Source organism: Thermobia domestica, chromosome 2 (assembly GCF_964235325.1).
Source record: "Thermobia domestica chromosome 2, izTheDome1.hap1.1, whole genome shotgun sequence".
Classification (NCBI taxonomy): Eukaryota; Metazoa; Arthropoda; class Insecta; order Zygentoma; family Lepismatidae; genus Thermobia; species Thermobia domestica.
The window spans coordinates 49,100,070-49,118,064 of NC_137455.1; the positions used below are offsets into that span (position 1 = coordinate 49,100,070).

At 40.0% G+C, this 17,995-nt stretch overlaps 1 protein-coding gene across 1 annotated transcript in view; it reads left to right on the plus strand.

Annotated features, from left to right (window-relative positions):
- Positions 1-17,995, plus strand: part of LOC145671874 (uncharacterized) — a 244,654-nt gene that overhangs the window by 95,041 nt on the left and 131,618 nt on the right. The window contains exon 4 of the mRNA XM_081741105.1: positions 17,713-17,799. Within this exon, the coding sequence (XP_081597231.1) occupies positions 17,713-17,799 (87 nt within the window). The remainder of the gene's footprint in view (positions 1-17,712; positions 17,800-17,995) is intronic.

Below are 17,995 nucleotides of genomic sequence, written 5' to 3' on the forward strand. Positions count from 1 at the left end.
CGAATGCATTCCTTACTCCTACTCCTTCCCATATTCTTACCTTTGGTGTTTTTGAGTTCCCATCATTGGTGAAAGCAGCTTACTATGTTCTCAAGGTACGACCGAATGTTGTATTCCGTGACGTTGTTTTAAATGCCAACATTTTGGGCACATTATGGGGTCTTGCACTCGACTCACTCTTTAGGTGGGAACTGTTGTATTTCCTGTAACCTTGCTTCTGTTGTATCAACTGTAAAGTTCTTGGTCTCGGGAATGTGATTTCTTTAAACTTAAATAAAGCATTCGTGGATTGATGGTAATTGAGGAAATTTTTGCTGCTGACGCACGCAGATGGTTGAAGCCTACCCATTCATTTGCAATTAGTTGTACTTCGGTAGTAACTACAACCAAATCCCATACTACTCAGACAGTCGAGGTATCTATTGAAATTAATTTTGTTTTTATCTCAACACTTCTAAGTTTAACCAAACTGTAGATATAGGCAGAGTGGATTGATTTAAATCAGTCTGATTTAAATCAAGTTGATTTAAATAAAATTCCGAAATAAATTAATTTGAAGTGAAATCCCGTTACTATTCTGGTGTCGCTTCCGTGAGTTGCATAAAAAGTTGCGTAAGTTTAGTTGTGTGTGTGTGTGTGTGTGTGTGTGAAGTAACGGTGTTTGATTCCCCCTTGACCCTTATTAGTGCCCCACTGACAATAAAGTCTGAATTTAACACTTCTAGAGTCCTATAGTTTAATGTAGATTTATAACCACTTCAATACTGACCGGTGTTCGAACTCGGAACCCTCTTAATACAGGGCGATAAGCATAACCATTGTTCCACTGGGAAAATCACTATTCGGCATTTAAGACGAAAATTCTTGTGTGTGTGCGTTTATATGCTCTATAAAATTTTAATTTTTCATTTAGTTTTACAATGTGTGCTATTAATATCCAGGACTGACGTCACAGCACGAAACCGATCACTCGCCCGAGAGGCGCTGCTGGTATCCGGAAGGTAGTACATCTGCATATGCTCACCGAAGCTCGCGCCAGTTGGAAACAAGAACTTGGCTGAGAAACACGCATGGAAATGTATCTGGTGCAGTGTTGCTGTCGAGGTGGTGTTGTGGAAGTGCATAAATGGAACAAAGGGTGAACATCGAATTCTGCTTCAAACTGGGCAAAATTGTGACAGAAACAAATGCAATGTTGAAGCAAGTGTTACCCGTTCCCTCACATTTGAACGGTATGGACGTTTTCGGACGGGCGCGAAAGTGTCTAAGATGACTCCCACACCGGAAGGCTGATTTCCGTGCGTACGCCTGGAACAAGTTCGCAAGCTTGTAATATCGGATCGGCGACTGACTATTCGAATACGGGCCAGTGAACTGAACATCGACAAAGAAATGGTTTGCCAAATTCTGACGCAAGACCTAAGGAACGTAAGGTGTGTTCCAGATTTGTTTCGCACTGTTTATCGGACGAACAAAAGCAACTCAGAATGGACGCGTGTGGTGTACTCATCGATAACGCTGACGCTGATCCTGCTTTACTGGATTCGATAGTAAGGGTGACGAATGTTGGTGCTACCAATACGACCCTGAAACCAAGAAACAGAGCGCAGAATGGCGGTCTCCCAGCTCCCCTAAACACAAAAAGTTACGATTTCAAAAATCAAAGGTCAAAGTCATTTTAATCGCTTTCTTCGATAGTGAAGGATTTATTCATAATGAATTTGTTCTACTTGGCACGACTGTTACAGGACAGTATTACGCAGAAGTTCTTGCCCGACTCCGACAAATAATTCGCAGAGTAAGTTCCCGTTTTCGACAGAATGAGAGTTGGTTTGTTTCATAACAACGCCCGCCCCCACATTGCGTTGCCACTGAAGGGGTTCTTGGCCAAGCATGAGGTCGTGGAGCTGCATCATCCACCATACTCTCCTGACTTGGCCACCGCAGGCTTTTTTTGTTCCCACAACTCAAAACTATGATGAAGGGAACACGGTTGGTGGATGTTGAAGACATCAAGAAGCACGTGACGTCGACATTGAAGAGCCTTCCGAAAGAGGACTTTAAAAGTTGTTTCCACAACTTATACACCACAGAACTGTATTACAGCAGGTGAGGATTACTTCGAAACATATTGAAAGGATACGTTTTTTACATCATCAGTTCTGGTGTTATTAGAGCAGTTCTGGAAATTAATAGCCACACTTTGTATTAATATTACAGAGTACAGATAGATTTCCGTTTTGGCTTCAACACTTAGTTCACTAAATTCATTGCTACTGCGGGTAGGCATGGGCCTACCCAAAAATTTTGAAAAAAAATATATAAACGATAAGATACACTAAAGAGTAAACACATTTTCCACTATTTATATTTTTGGTATACAATCATTTAACAAATAGCATCAACCACTACTGTAAAAGTAATTTCCTATCATTAATCAATCAGATGTGTATATGTATCCATAAACGAGGGAGCGGACCTACCCAAAATTAAAATACTAAAGCCGCCCCTGACTTTTTATATTAGCTCTACACATATTGCCTAATACTAAGAACATTAGTAATGGGGCAGACAGACCTGCTTCCTTCTCTTCGTAACAGGGTTTGTAAACTGTCCCACCGCGCCATCTAAGGCGAAAACTTTTGTGTGTGCGTCTGTTCGTTTGTTCCCAGTTATGAGCGTACTTAGGGGAGGCCGATTCCTCGCCGAAACGAAAACTTTGTATATTTTACATAGATTTAGCCGAAGTTTGTTTTATATGTATTAAATCACTGAAGAAAATAAATAACTGGGTTTGCTTCTCACTTGCTCTATGTTCAGCTGTGTTAGTTTTAGGACCTTTTACCAATATTAGATTCTCTCCTTCCGACATAATTATGATTGATGTACTGTCTAAAGCCCTGGGCAAGGCGAAGCGTGGTGGTTTGTCTTTGCTAGTGCTTTCCAACGGGTGAAGATGTCCTACTGTAAGGACTAGGGGTCATAGTTGAATTCAGCCAAATCTCAGAGGGTCAAAGCCCCCTCCAGGTTTTGGTTTGTTCTCCCAGAATTGCAGAAAAAGTTAGATAAGTTAAGGTCTGTATATGAAGTAACGATGTTCGATCTCTCCTTGAACCTTATTAGTGCCCCACTGACTTTAAATTGTGAATTCGATACTGCCAGGGGCCTATATTTTAATGTAAATTTCTAACCACTTTAGTACCCACTAGGGTTCGAACTAGGAACCCTCTTGATACAAGATGAGCTTAAACGATGTTGCTCCACTGGGGACATCACCATTCGACATTTAAGACGAAAATTCTTGTGTGTGCATGTTTGTTCCCCGGATAATAGGGGCGTATTTAGGGAGGGTCAGATCTCCCAAAATGTACAGTTTACACGACTTTAGAAGAAATTTACGTATTTTATAGATATTTCGTACCGTAAGCTAGTTCTGGGCTGTCCATTTTTTTTTTTAATTAAATATGTCCCTGCCAAATATTAATAACTTTTGTGAAAAAGTGCTCTGTTGATAAACGTTGCTGTATTTTTGAATGCTTAAAAACAACATTGTTTGGGATTGTAATTGGTTTCACTTAAATAGAATAATTAGTATCTAATACTAATTCCTAATGTTTTTTCTGCAGTTCGCGACTTGTATTATACTTGAGAAAGATGTGATTTAGGTAAAAAAAAAAAAGGTCGATTTAAATTTTAAAAAATCAGCAAAGGTTTTTTTTAAAATCATGATTTTTCCCACCCTGGATATAGGTATACAAACTAGTTCGAAAACCCATCTACAGTTTCTTTAGATATACGAGGGACACTCAAAAGAAACCACATTGAAAGTATGCGGCTGGTCCTTGGCGTGGTAGAGTCCTCCCGGTAGGTGCGTCTAGTAGACCTTTCCAAATCAGTTGCCCAAGCTACGTCTGCGTAGGAGTTTTGATTAGGGATGGCCACAAAGTTCCGGTTCCGCGAGGAACCGGTTCTCGGAGATCCGGATTTCAGAACCGGTTCTGGAACCGGTTCCGGACCTGGATCCGAAAACCCGGTTCCAGAACCGGATCTTTGCAACCGGTTCCAGACCTGGATCCGAAAATCCGGTTCCAGAACCGAATCTTAAGAACCGGTTCCAGACCTGGATCCGAAAGCCCCCAAAGAACCGTAAAGGAGGCACAAAGTTTACCTTCAAAAGAAATGCAAAGAGGACCATGCGCTTGTGCCTTTTCCGCCCAGACCCGCTTGTGCCCCAGAAGAAAATTTTGGTCCACCAGTGGGTGTTTGGCCAAATGAGTTGGCCAGTTTGCCTGTTTAGCCAATGAGTTTGCCAGTTACCCAGTTTATTTAGCCAAATGAGACAAGCTGCCGCCGCCTGGGCGCCTGCCTGTCGCTTCCACCATTTCATCTAGCATACTGTTCACAGCCTGCCAGCAGCTCGGGTTTAGCGTAGGGATGGCCATAAAGTTTCGGTTCCAGCGGAACTGGTTTCACGAGGAACCGGTTCTCGGAGATCCGGTTCTGGATCCGGTTCCAGGCCTGGATCTAGACCTGGATCCGAAGAACCGGTTCCAGACCTGATCCGAAAAACCGGTTCCACTAGGAACCGGTTCTGGCCATCCCTAGTTTTGATCATATTGTTTTTCTCAACTGTTCACGTTTGTCGCCTGCGAAAGCGTTATGGCAGATTTAAAGGAACAAAGAGTGTTTGAATTTTTGCTTCCTGCTTAAAAAAATCGCCAGCGGAAGCTTAGAAAATGCTTCAACAGGCTTTCAGGAAGGTTGCTATGAACCGTACGGAAGTTTTCGAGTGCTCCAGACTCTTTAAACGTGTTGAGCTCCCTCGTGGCTAAGCGGTTAGCGTACGCGCCTTTGGCGTGGGAGACCCGGGTTCGATTCCCGGCGGGAGCTCATGTGGTTCGGATTCCACGTTAATCAGTAGGTCCACGTCTCATATAGCCTCGCTGCTGAAAGGGACGCTAAACTAAAATCAGCTCTTTAAACGTGTTGAGATTGGTGTTGATGATCGTGCTCATTCTGAGCGTCCTTCATAATCTCGAAACGACGAAAACATTGAAAAAAAATCTGCTGAAAAGTCAGACTATAGACGAAATTTCAGAACAGACAGGAAGGAGTTGGAGCTCGTGCCAGCAGATTTTGATTGAAGGTTTGTAAATGAGACGTGTTTACGCTAAATTTGTTAGTTGTCTGTGAACCGCTATTTGGACGTATGGGTGGACCATCGTTCCCGAACTTCGTATTTGCCAGACCTAGCTATGTGCGACCCTACTCTGTTCCCGAGAATGAAAAATCTAAAAGGGTAGTGTTTTGATGGTGTGGGGGCTGTAAAATGAGCTTCACAGAGGGAACTCAAAGTTGAAGAGTTCCAAAGGTGCTTCCAACAGTAGGAAGGAAGACTGGAGAAGTGCACCGCATCCAATGGTGAGTACTTTGTAAGAGACTGAAAGAATTTTGTAGAAAACATACTTCTTTAAGAACAAAAGTTCGGTTTGAGTCCCCTCGTGGCTGATGCATCCTCATCTTCAACTGGTGCCAAAGAGCATGAGAAACAAACTTCCAGGTTTGATTCTCACCAAATCCGATGTCTAGCTCCAATGATTATTTTCGTTCTACCAAGAAGAAGAAATCCCAAAGAGTAAGCTGCCAACCCTCTTTCTCTAAGAACACTTAATTCATCATCTAGTCCACCTGACAGTCTCGAGCTTGCATATTAATTCCTCTCTTTCTGGTGATGTGATAGATGTCCTTGATTAATTTACTGTAGTTGGTAACAAGACAACTAAACAGGACCCTTCTCAATCATAACACTGTTTCGATCTTGATGGCTTTACTCCAATTGAATTTAAATGGGTTTTCCCACCATTTTAAAGAGTTTGCAATAACGACGTACAGCTCTGCCATAAGCACTCATTTTTTTTTTTTTATTTCTAGCACCCTATTACGTGTTCCTCTCACCTGAAGTGTTTATTCCTGCTTATATGACAACGTCCATTGTCTCATTCATGGTCTTAGTGTGCCTAACTCTCGCTAGTATATTTTACATCTTACAGATTGAGCTGTTCTTACTTATGATAACGTTCCCCATCTCCCAAATTTTTACTTTTAATGTTTCCATCTCTGTCGATAAGCGTCTATATTATTTCGGCAAAGCTTGCTGGCGGCTGCTGATGCTTCTATTCCTTCTCGGGGACCACATCCTCGCCGGGTTCCTTGGTGGTCCCCTGAAATTCGACATGCTATTGCTCATCATCGTGCACTTTGCCGATGTACACCTTTTTCAATCGATAATTTGGCACAGTTGCGACAGCTTAGTGCTCGAGCCCGAAATCTGATTAAACAGGTTAAACGTCGGAGTTGCCATGACTGTTTCCACTTTAACTACGTCTAGTTCGATGACAGGTTTGGTTTAAAATCCGCCGTTTGCAGGGCTCTTATGGTCCGTCATATGTCCCAACCTTCCTCGATGATGATGATTTGGTTACTGATGAAAAGTAAATAATAGATGAATTGGGTAGTTATGTTGCCTCTCTCTAGCTCTACCCATTAATCCCCGAACTTCCTCTGCTGTAAACAGCATGCTGATAATTGCATTTATCCTTCAACTCTAGTACTGTGGAACCCTATTATTGCCCTTTAACAGCTGAAGAACTAGACTTCCTTCAGCTACTAAAGACACTGGTCCTGATAACATCCATATCCTTTTAAGTAATTTAGCCCTTCATGGTAAATTCTGTCTATTGACCTTATTTAATCATATCTGGTTTGATGGCTTTCTGACGCTTCTGTGGGAATTTCATATTCCATTTCTAAAACCTAGTGAGTCACAACTGCTAATTCTAGTTACAATCCTATTGCTCTTACGAGCTGTCAGCAGATTTTTGCATAGCTAGTTAATCTTCGGTTGGTCTGTTTCTTGGAACGGAATTCCTCATTCTCGAACCTCCAACATGGACTCCGTCAATTTCGTTTGATTATATATCATCTTGTCCATCTTGAAACTGGCATCCGGAATGCTGCTCGTCATTAGGAACAATTAATGGCCGTCTTTTTCGATCTCTGACGGCTATGATACGACACGATCTCACGTAGTGCCCTGGAATCTGTTGGTAGAAGGTATTAAGAATATGAGAGCATGCCAAGTTGGTCAAATGTTAGGTGATAGTCTGAGGGACTCTAAAATAAAGAAGATAGGTAACAAGATATCAAACTTAGATGTCGTTTGGGACAAAAATGTCAAAGTGTAAGGTTAGGTGGGATTCTAGATGAAATGTTAGATGTGATTGTAAGAATTACATATAAAGTAAGAGAAATTAAATTAAAGAAAGATCACAGGTAAGAATTAGTAGTGAGAGTTATTTCTAAAGACTATTCGTCTTTACCTGTACACCTAGGGAGATAGTTGCAGTATTTTTGGTTCATTGTCGTCTTCATATGGATGATATTACCATCTGTTGTTCCCGTGGCCTTCGCACATCTACCCGAGAACTCCGACTTAATCTAAATCGTTTATGCACCTGAACAAACTGGGACTGCGTCCCATTATTTTGTCGACTAAATGAATTGCGTTCATTTTTGTCGGTTACGTACCTGTTTCCAATCCAGACGTTTATTGAAGTGGAACAAGTTTATCATTTGTTGATGGTTTTCGTTTTGTGGGCTTGCAATTTGATACCTAACTTAACTTTGTTTGAACGTCTACATAATTTGAAATACACATACTTGCCTCAGAGGGCTCAACCTCTTGAGAGTTATTTCTCATCGATCCCGCGATGCAGATCGTACAGTACTCTTACGTCTTTACCATGCTCCCATCCGTTCTAAACTCGATTATGGTTGTTTTTTTACACTTCTGATAGACCGTTTGTTTTACGTCAGCTGGATACGGTCCATCGTTTTGGGATTCGTTTGTTTATAGGTGCTCTATACCTAGCTTCTGGGTTGGTGTACGTAGACCTTCCCTTAAACATCGAAAGTTATTTGATCCTTCACTATTGTGCACGTCTTACAGCACTTCCTGATTACTCTTGTGTTCTTAAATTTGGGAGGCTGCTATCGTCGGTATGGGGCACGTCTTGGTGTTTCCACACCTTTTGGGATTCGTGCATTGGGCCTTGTGGATGAATTAACTATTGCAGTGACGGACTTTTATCCTTTGGGTTTTCTTACTGTTTCGTCCTGGGAGATAAATTGTATTAGTTGACATGTTCTAGTATGTTTACCACTACCGGTCACTAATATCAACAAGAATTTTGCTCTATATCACCACACTCGCAGTTGTATACGGATGGCTCGAAACAAGATGACTTCGTTGGTTGCGTTTTTCCTTAACCATCCCCGCTATGGGTACCATTTCCCTTCCTTTACGTCCATCTGTCATGCCAAGCTGCTTTGCTATTCATTAAGCCTTAGATTACGTTATGACCCATACTATTACTTGTATTCTGATCCCGACTCCAAAAATACTCTTACCAACCGAAGTGCTCTTACCGAAGTAAGTTGTTTACAATCTAACCTAATGGAATGTTTTCAATCGCGCCAACCGTTTGGACTCCACACTGTAAGGCATCCTTTGTTAAATGAAAAACCAACGTTCCAGTTTAGCAGGCTTTCCCGTGGACCTTCACCATAACAACGATACAGCACTCTTGGGAAACAAATTGAAGTGTTCTAGGTTTCCTCACATAACAACGTGCTTGTTTATCGCGTCACTTTGGCCTGCCCTTACATTCTGTTCGATAGCCTGCTAAACTGAAAATGTTAATTTTTCATTTAACAAATGGCGTGTTACCGGTGTGGAGCCCAAGTGGCTGGTGGAGTGAAAAAGTTCACCATTTTAGATTGACAATAACATATTTTCAATAATTATCCATTTTTTCCGTATCTTTACACACAACGGAGTTAGCTCTTGGCCCTGGCCGTTGATTTTGATATTCACGGTATACACTATGTATCATATTATCCTGAACCAAACTCCGTATACTCAAACACCCATGGCTGAAGACCAAAGTGTGTTCAGAAACGACAGAAAGTCAAGTTGTTTCGTTTGGTAATATTGAAATCCATCTATGGTATCTATTGAAAAGCGATCAACTTACAGGAAATATTTATTTTGAGGCAATAACTATTATGGAGTATAACATACGCATACTCTGTTTATTCTTGTATACATCGTCCGATAATTTTACTTAACCCTTTGGAGATTCCATGGTACAATTTGTACCATACGGGTGTTTCATGGTACATTGCGTTATAACTCTCCTTGAGCTTTTTCGTCCGGTTTTTTTTTTCAAGTCCAGAGGCATTGTAGAAGACATTACGTATGGTTTCACACCTTCCTGCGTCGAGACATAGGAGTGATGACGTCATAATTATAAAATATATATTTTCGTGTAATATTTTTTTGGTGGGGGGTTATGTAAAGTATTTTTGGCGGGCTTATTTTTGCACGTAGAAGATTGAAATTATGCACAAACATTCAGTCCACCAAGTAGTATTTACCAGATTTTGTTTTCACATTTCTGCCTTAAAACAGGGGGGGGGGGGGATCCAGAGGGTCAAAAAGTTGAAAAAGGAATATTTTTACCAAAAAATCCCTTTCTTCGCAATTTTCCCGCCTTAGATACATGATGGAGACAAGTGAATGGTACCGCCTGAAAGGCAGTTCTATTCTGAAGAGAATGATGTACGACGCATGGCCCTAGGGTAATTAGGGAAGTGTCAGGGATTTTTTTTTTTTTATCAAAATATACTTCTGTATAGGGGAATTTTGGACATTTTCAGTATTATTTTTTGTGGGCTTATTTTTGCACCTAGAAGATTGAAATTGTGCACAAACATTCAGTCCACCGAGTAGTATTTACCAGATTTTTTTCAGATTTTTGCGTTAAAACAGGGGGTACAGAGAGGCTAAACGTTGAAAAGGGGATATTTTTTACCAAAAAATCCCTTTCTTCGCGATTTTCCCGCCTTAGATACCTAATGGGGACAAGTGAATGGTACCGCCTGAAAGGCAGTTCTATTCTGAAGAGAATGATGGGCGAAACATGACCCTAGGGTAATTAGGGATGTCTCAGGGAATGTTTAAAAATTTCCCTCTGTATACGGGAATATGGGACATTGTCGGTATATTTTTTTTGGCGGGCTTACTTTTGCACCTGGAAAATTGGAATTGTGCATAAACATTCAGCCCACCGAGTAGTATTTACCAGATTTTTTCTCAGATCTCTGCGTTAAAACAGGGGGGCTAAAAGTTAAAAAAAATTATATTTAGACCCAAAAAATCCCTTTTTCGGGATTTTCCCGCCTTAGATACATGATGGAGACATGTGAGTCATACCGCCTGAAAGGCAGTTCTATTCTGAAGAGAATAATGGGCGAAACATGACCCTAGGGTAATTAGGGATGTCTCAGGAAAATTTTTACCTGAGATCATGGTGTTTTACGGTAATTTGGGGCATGATGGAAATTCCTGATAAAATTTCTCACGCCCTTGGTATTCAAGATAGAACTTGACACACACATTCAGTATACCAAGTACTATTTATCAGATTTTTTTTTAGATCGCTACGTTCACACAGGGCCGCTCCAGAGGGGCCCAAAGTGCGAGAAAAAAATCCCTCCGAAAATTTCCCTTTGAAATCATTTTTCCCGCTCCTGGTATATGGTATGAGCATGCAAGTGGTACCATTTGAAAGCCAGCTCCATTCTGAAGAGAATGAGGTATGAACCATGATCCTAGGATAAATAGTGACGATGCAGTAGCTGCTTGACTGAAAGTCTAAAAAATAGCCCAAAAAGCCGGAATCCGGAAAGGGTTAAGTGTGACGAAACAGTGTATGCAATCCGTAAAGGAGAGACTCGGAGAAACTCGACTTCAGAAGTGAAAAGTGAAGACAGTGCTCCTATGTTTCTACGACAGTAAGAATATCATTCATCATTAATTTGTACCAGAAGGTCACACAGCGAATTCCCATTTTTGTTTGTGTTTTGGAGCGTTTCATGAAGAGGATTTGTCGTGTTCGACCTAAATACTCAGCCCCAGGTAGCTCGTTCCTTATCCATGACAAGACACCCGCTCACCGGGCGTACTTGTTCAGGAGTATGTGCTGCAGCACTCCCCCTATTCTCCAGATATGTCCCCCGCGACTGTTTTGTTCCCACCCTGCCGACTTTGTAACAATGTTGAAGATATACAAGCAGCTGCGACAACGGCATTACAGAACATACCGAAAACTGAGTTGCAAAGGTGGTGGTCTTATGTGATCGTGCCACTCGCTGTATTGACGCAGAAGGGAGGTACTTTGAATAATAAACATGTATTATTACATTATCTTTGTTTCGGTACAATAAAGTCAATCTTAGTACTTAATTTTCAGACGTTTTATTGTTAATTTCCCGCGTGATTACATGGATAGCGTACATAATAACTCCGGCGTGGGAGATCCTGGCTCGATTCCCGGTGAGAGCGTATATAGTTTCGATCTCATATTAAGCTGTTGAAGCTCATAGCACACTATAGCGTAGGTGCTGAAAAGATACTTACCAACCAAGTAACAGTGAAAATAATTGTTGCAATTGAAAACAATAAATGCAGTAAATATCTGAGTTTGCCATCGCACTCTCTAATCTAAACGTTGTATTTTCAACATGCTAATTACTTGCTAAACGATACAGGCACACTCTTTATTCTTTTCTCGTTTCACCTATGACAATAAATGTAGATAAGACCATAAGTTCCAGAAAAAAAATCTTCCCGTCTCCTGCTAATTTATATTACTGGATTCACAGATAAGTCCTGCTCAATGATAACAAGCTATAGCTTAGAGCCCCATGTACCTGGGGGCCGAAAAATTTACAGAATAAACCTGGGTGTACATGCTCAAAACATAAGATAAACTACTAGTAAAATAAAGCTTATACATTAACAGCATTTTGTGATACAAGTAGTGGGGCCCCTCCCATTAGCCTTTTCCTAAAAATACCACTATTTTGCTCATTTCTGATAGGACGCCAATGTTCTTCATGGACTGGTTGCATGTCAACATGTAGGATGCAGCTGCACACTGCAGTGCAGGCAATTTGTCATTCACAAAGGACAGCTGGACATACAAAGGGCCCCATTACCTTCCATAACTTAGGGCCCCATCAAATCTAAATCCGTCTTTAATCCTGCTATCGAGTTTTGACTACTGAGGGATGGGAACGAGTTACGATTTTATTTCTTTGTCGAACGACGAAAGAGAGAAGAAAATATGATGGGCGTGAAAAAATTGAATCTGAAGTTTCAACGGATTTACACGTTTCGTAGCTCATATATACCAAAAAACTTATTTTGACAACTGTTCGTCATGGTGTACGTTCACCTGGAGGCCATACCGTTCAACGTATCGAGACCAAATTTTAATGTGATTCTCCAGAGGGTTTTTCGAATGTTCTCCCCACTCCTAAAAGTGAGAGTCGTTTACTGAAGGGTGAAAATCATTTTTTTTTTTATTTTCTCAAAAACGGCTCTAATGATTTTGTTTATATTTCATAAATAAAATTTTCTGTAACAAAGCCGTAGAGTAGTTATAAGTCATTTTTCTGGGAAAAATCGTGAAGGGATAGTTTACTCTTGAAAGTGAGTTTTTCTGGTACTTTTTTTTTTTAAATTACTTATATTTCCTTTTCGATTTTCATATTTCATGAATAACCTGACAATATGACATAACTAATGCCCCCCCCCCCCCCCAAAAAAAAAGAAAGGTGATTGAGGGATAGTTCATTCTTGAGGTGAGCTATTCGTTGAGTTGATTTGGATTTGGATTTTGAGTTTAACGTCCCTTTTCAGCAGCGAGGCTATATGAGACGTGGACCTACTGATTAATGTGGAATCCGAACCACATGAGCTCCCGCCGGGAATCAAACCCGGGCCTCCCACGCCAAATATTCATGGCATCAATCATTAGTACTGTAAAGTAAAGAAAGAGTAGGTTATTCTTGGGGTGAGTCCTTATTTGGAGGATTTTCTCAAAACACGACTCAGACATTTTTTCACATTTCATAAATACCGTATTTCACTATAATTATAATGTTGCGCAAGTTGGTCTTTAAGAGAAGTAGTTTACTTTTGATGTGAATTTTCTTTGAATGAAATTTTCCGAAGCCTATGTATTTCCTTTGTTTCCCGTACCACAATTAACACTTAAGTCTGTTATGTAGTTATTTCATGAATATTGAAATCAGAGATTTTGACCGTCCAGAGGTTTTAACCACGTGGATATAAGTGCATGTTGCTATCTTAGTATCATAGGCCAAAGAGGTCCCTGAGCCTTCAATCCATGGTGAAGCGCGTGGCAGTGGGAACCTGTAACAATATAGTGGGGAGACAACGAGAATCGTATTGCAGTCATAGCGCTACACAAAGTGGGCATGCCACTACCACGGATTTTCGGTACCCTGAAACCGCTACAAATCAGTGAACGATATGTCTACTGCACCACCCAGCATTAGAATGAAACCGGAAGTGTGAGTGACCGGCAGTATAGTGACAAACCGCGCACACTGAGGACACCACAGTCAGTGAAAGTCGTAGCTGCAAGGATTCGGCTAAATGCGTTGAGGACTCAGCGATGTCAGTTTCGAGGCCAGGAACCGAATTAGGAATTTCGCTAACACAGAGATACTTTTTATTTATTTATTTGATGGGAGAAAGGAATTTTAAGAGCCTAGAAAATGCTGCATGGAAAAGTTTAATTTCAAAAATTAAGAAGGTGTACGAATGTTCCGAGTTCCCGTTTTGCTATTGGGAGGTCCAAGTTGTATTTAACAACTCAGATTTCAAACTTCTCGCATTGTTACTTTCTTTAAAATGAATTGAATACACTCTAGAAGTTTTGAATTCAAGTTGTTCTGTCTTTTCGCACTCTCCAATCCGCTCCCTGCAAGCGATAGAATATTAAAAATAAAGAAATAAATAAAATAAAATAAAAACTTTTGTCTTAGAATTGTTCAGACTAGCCACAATCACAAGTAGAATGTACTTTTCACAGAGTTATATGTACGTATACTCTGGCAACGTGTGACTATCATTCCAAATCCCTAATTACTTAATAATACTAAAGACAATTATGAAAAGAATGTAAACTGTTTCCAATATACTACTACAAAAAGCGTGCCCCTTCAACAAGAGATGTCGTATGCTCCATACACATACTGTGGTTTGGTCTTGTTTTGGAAACAAAAAATTTATGAAAAAAAGGAAAACTGGATATGCTAATTTGTTAAAAAATGTTGGTACTTAAGTGTAATTATAAAAAAAGCCTTACAAAGTAATCAAAAGGAATCATTAATAACTAAGGAGTTTTTTTTTATATAATAACTTGTCCTAAGGGACAACAGTGATAAAAATAATGAAATTTTAATTGCAAAAACTTACAAGTTAAGCACTTAATTTTAAATTAAAAACTAAATGGTTATCTGTAACCATTTTTGATTAAAAAAAAAAAACAAAAAACAAATGGTTATCTGTAAATGGACGCACATACTTTGGTCAAAATGATTTTACATGTGAAAATTAGATTGTAATATAATGGGGATTCAGGCGGGCAAAAGAGAGACTGGAAACGAAAGCAACAAAAACATACAGGGTTTGTCCGGAAAGTAATAGGACTGAGTCGATTTAAAAAAAAAAAAATATTGAGCCAATCGTTACAATTCTTTAAAAACGTTCAAAATAGGCTCCTTCTGCGTCGATGCAGCGCTGCCAGCGCGATTTCCAAGCATTGAAGGCGTCACGGAAGTCATTCTCCGGAATAGCCTTGAGAGCCGAGGTGCAAGCTGCGTGGATCCCCTCTGTCGTCTCAAAATGCTTACCTTTCATCGGGCGTTTCAGGCGAGGAAACAAAAAGAAGTCCGGGGGGCCACATCTGGGCTGTAGGGCGGCTGCGGAAGCGTTGGGATGCCGGCCTTGGTTAGGTAGCTGTTCACAAGAAAGGCGGTGTGAGCCGGGGCGTTGTCGTGGTGCAGCTTCCAGTCGGCTCCGATGTCTGGTCGGACCCGATTGACCCTTCGTTTGAGTCTCTTGAGCACTTCCACGTAAAACTTGGCGTTGACGGTTTGTCCAGGAGGAACAAATTCATGGTGGACGATGCCTTTAATGTCAAAAAAGACAATGAGCATCGTTTTCACTTTGGATTTGCTCATTCTTTCCTTTTTTGGGCGAGGAGACGCCGGCGTGTGCCACTCGGAAGATTGCCTCTTTGTCTCGGGATCATACTCAAAGATCCATGATTCGTCACCTGTGATTACGTTATTCAAAAATTGGGGGTCACTTTCACACATGTTCAAATTTTCTTGGCACAATTCCACTCGCCGCAATTTCTGGTTGTCAGTGAGCACTTTTGGGACAATCTTCGCGCACACCTTGCGCATGTTCAAATGCTCCGTCACAATTTCATGAACCACAGATTTTGGTAAATTCAACATCTGGGCAATTAAACGAATACTTAGTCGATGGTCTGAGTTCAAAACTTCGCGCACACGAGTCACATTGTCGGTGTTTGTCGAAGTCGAAGGTCTTCCAGCACGGTCTTCATCGGCGACCTCTACCCGGCCCTCCGAAAAGGCCTTGTGCCACCGAAACACACCACTTCTTGCTAAAGCATCATCTGGGTAAGCCTGCTTGATCATATCAAACGTCTCTGTTGCAGATTTACAGAGTTTAACACAGAATTTAATCGCGTACCTCTGCTGTAACGAACGCTGCATTTTCGGCTTGCACCACTCACAGAAACACGTTGCGCGAAAAAGCCTGTCCTGACTCTCCGTGTGCTCGGAGACAACTGACCAGCCGCTCGTTCGTTAGCTAGGAACGCCCTCTACCGGATCCAGTCGGTGCGCGCACGCTCCGAAGTACAGTCATGGCGGAATAAAATCAGTCCTGTTACTTCACGGACAGACCCTATAAAAGAAAATCATTTTAGCCATGTGCGGAAAAACTAACCTTAAACTTAAATTAAGAAGGTACCCTATGCTCATGTAAATTTCATTTGCTACCATATGTAAAAGTTGGTTTAAAAAAGTCTAAGCTGTCTAGTTTTGTTTTCCATGCATAAATAATTTTGTGGCAAGTAACTCAAAAAATATGCACATAGCATCATTAATATCCTCTTATATATGTTAAAATTCTCTTTGTGTTAATAAAATTATAATTAAGCATTTCAAGGTAAAACAGGTTCTTTTACTTCTACAAAAAAAAAAAAAAAAAAAAAAAAAAATCTTATGCTGAGTTCTAACAGCTTAAAATACTGTTTACTAGTAAAATAATATAATCTAAAAAGAACTACCATAATAAACTAAATATTTAATTAATCATTTTTATTAATCATTCTCTACTCTCTCCTACGTCACAGCGAGGTTCCGCCTATCACACATTTTATCCCCTTCGTTTAGCTAAGACTGCGCTACTTTTCCTTATACGTACTTTGGTCCCACCTGTTTATATTACTAATTTTGTTCGTTAGATGGCATCAATAACCATAATATCTCAAGCGATAGTTTTTTAAAAAAAATGGACCGCTTAATGTCAGGACTCTATAGGTTAAACTGCATGGCAGGTTGTCGTTAGCAGCTGAGATGTATGTTTCAAATTATGTTTAACCTAGCAAAAACAATGAAAATCACACGACGAAGGTTACTGAGCTTAAAGGGTCGGCGGTCTTTATATAGTTGAGAGAGAGAGAGATGGTACGTTACTTCACCTGAAAAATCCCCAAAGTGGTATTTTATTTTTGCGGGTTAATTTTCTTCAAATGAAATTTTCTGAAAACATAATTTTACCTGTATTTCACAAACAAATATTTCAGTAATAACTAGTATATCCTAATTTGGTGTAAGAAATTGGAGCGAAAATGTTTTGGATTTGTGTCTGTACCTTTTGTACGTATAAAAACAGTATGCATATTTGATATAATAATAGTTTTTTTTTTTGGGGGGGGGGGTACATTACATTACAATCATTATGAAGCGCTCGCTGAATGACCAGCTCTGATTAACATTTCCGACTTTAGATTGTTAGAGTGAAAATAAGGTTTCAAAGTTAAACAACTACAAACCGAAGACCAGCAGTAACTTTGAGTTATCCTAGCTTTTTTACATACATAAACTTTTGATACGATCATAAAATGCCTGGTAATGTGCAGTGCTATGAAAGGATAGCTTTTATTTTGCAACGATACACTTCATTTTGTTGTCTGTGCGTTGTGTATGGCCATATACAAACAAGCTGTCAATATCCCATATGATTTGTTGCCTATATTCACTTAATTCTATATATTGTAACATGACGAACGCCCTTTTTTTCTTTGAGAAAATGGGGATATTTCAGCTTACAATCACTTTGATTGCAGATTATGTTATTGGTCAGATTTATTTTGTTCAGGAAATTCAGTGCTACTTTCCGTGCAATTTTAATCTTTGCAGTATACTCTCACCCTTTGTATTTGAAGTTACGACAGATTAAAACCTATTGTTAAAGAAGAGTTGGAATAATTTTCATGGTTTTAGCCTGACCTATCCACAGAAAAGTTTGAATCTGCGAATACAGGCACCGTAAGTGAACGCGATGGTCATGAGTGTAAGGCAGATCACTGAGTTAATTTTAAGATGGATGTAAAATGTACTCGGAATTTCTTATAGTTACAGTTTTTTAATATTTATCTTTTTTTATTTCAGTTTAATGACAAAATTTTCAAAGAAGTTAGTGAGCAAATGCATTTACGTACAAATACTGAAGGCTACTAACGCTGATTTACTGGACATGTAAGTACAAACTTCTATATATTTAATATGATACTTCGTCCATGTGGTTTACTCTCATTACATTTTCTTGTGCTTACCAGAATTACTACGATCGCCTTTCTTATTACTTGAGTAAAATGTCATTTATTTCAAAAAATGAAATGAAATCTTTGAGTGTTACGTCCTACGGTTATGCCGGTTAGGCTAAAGGATACGG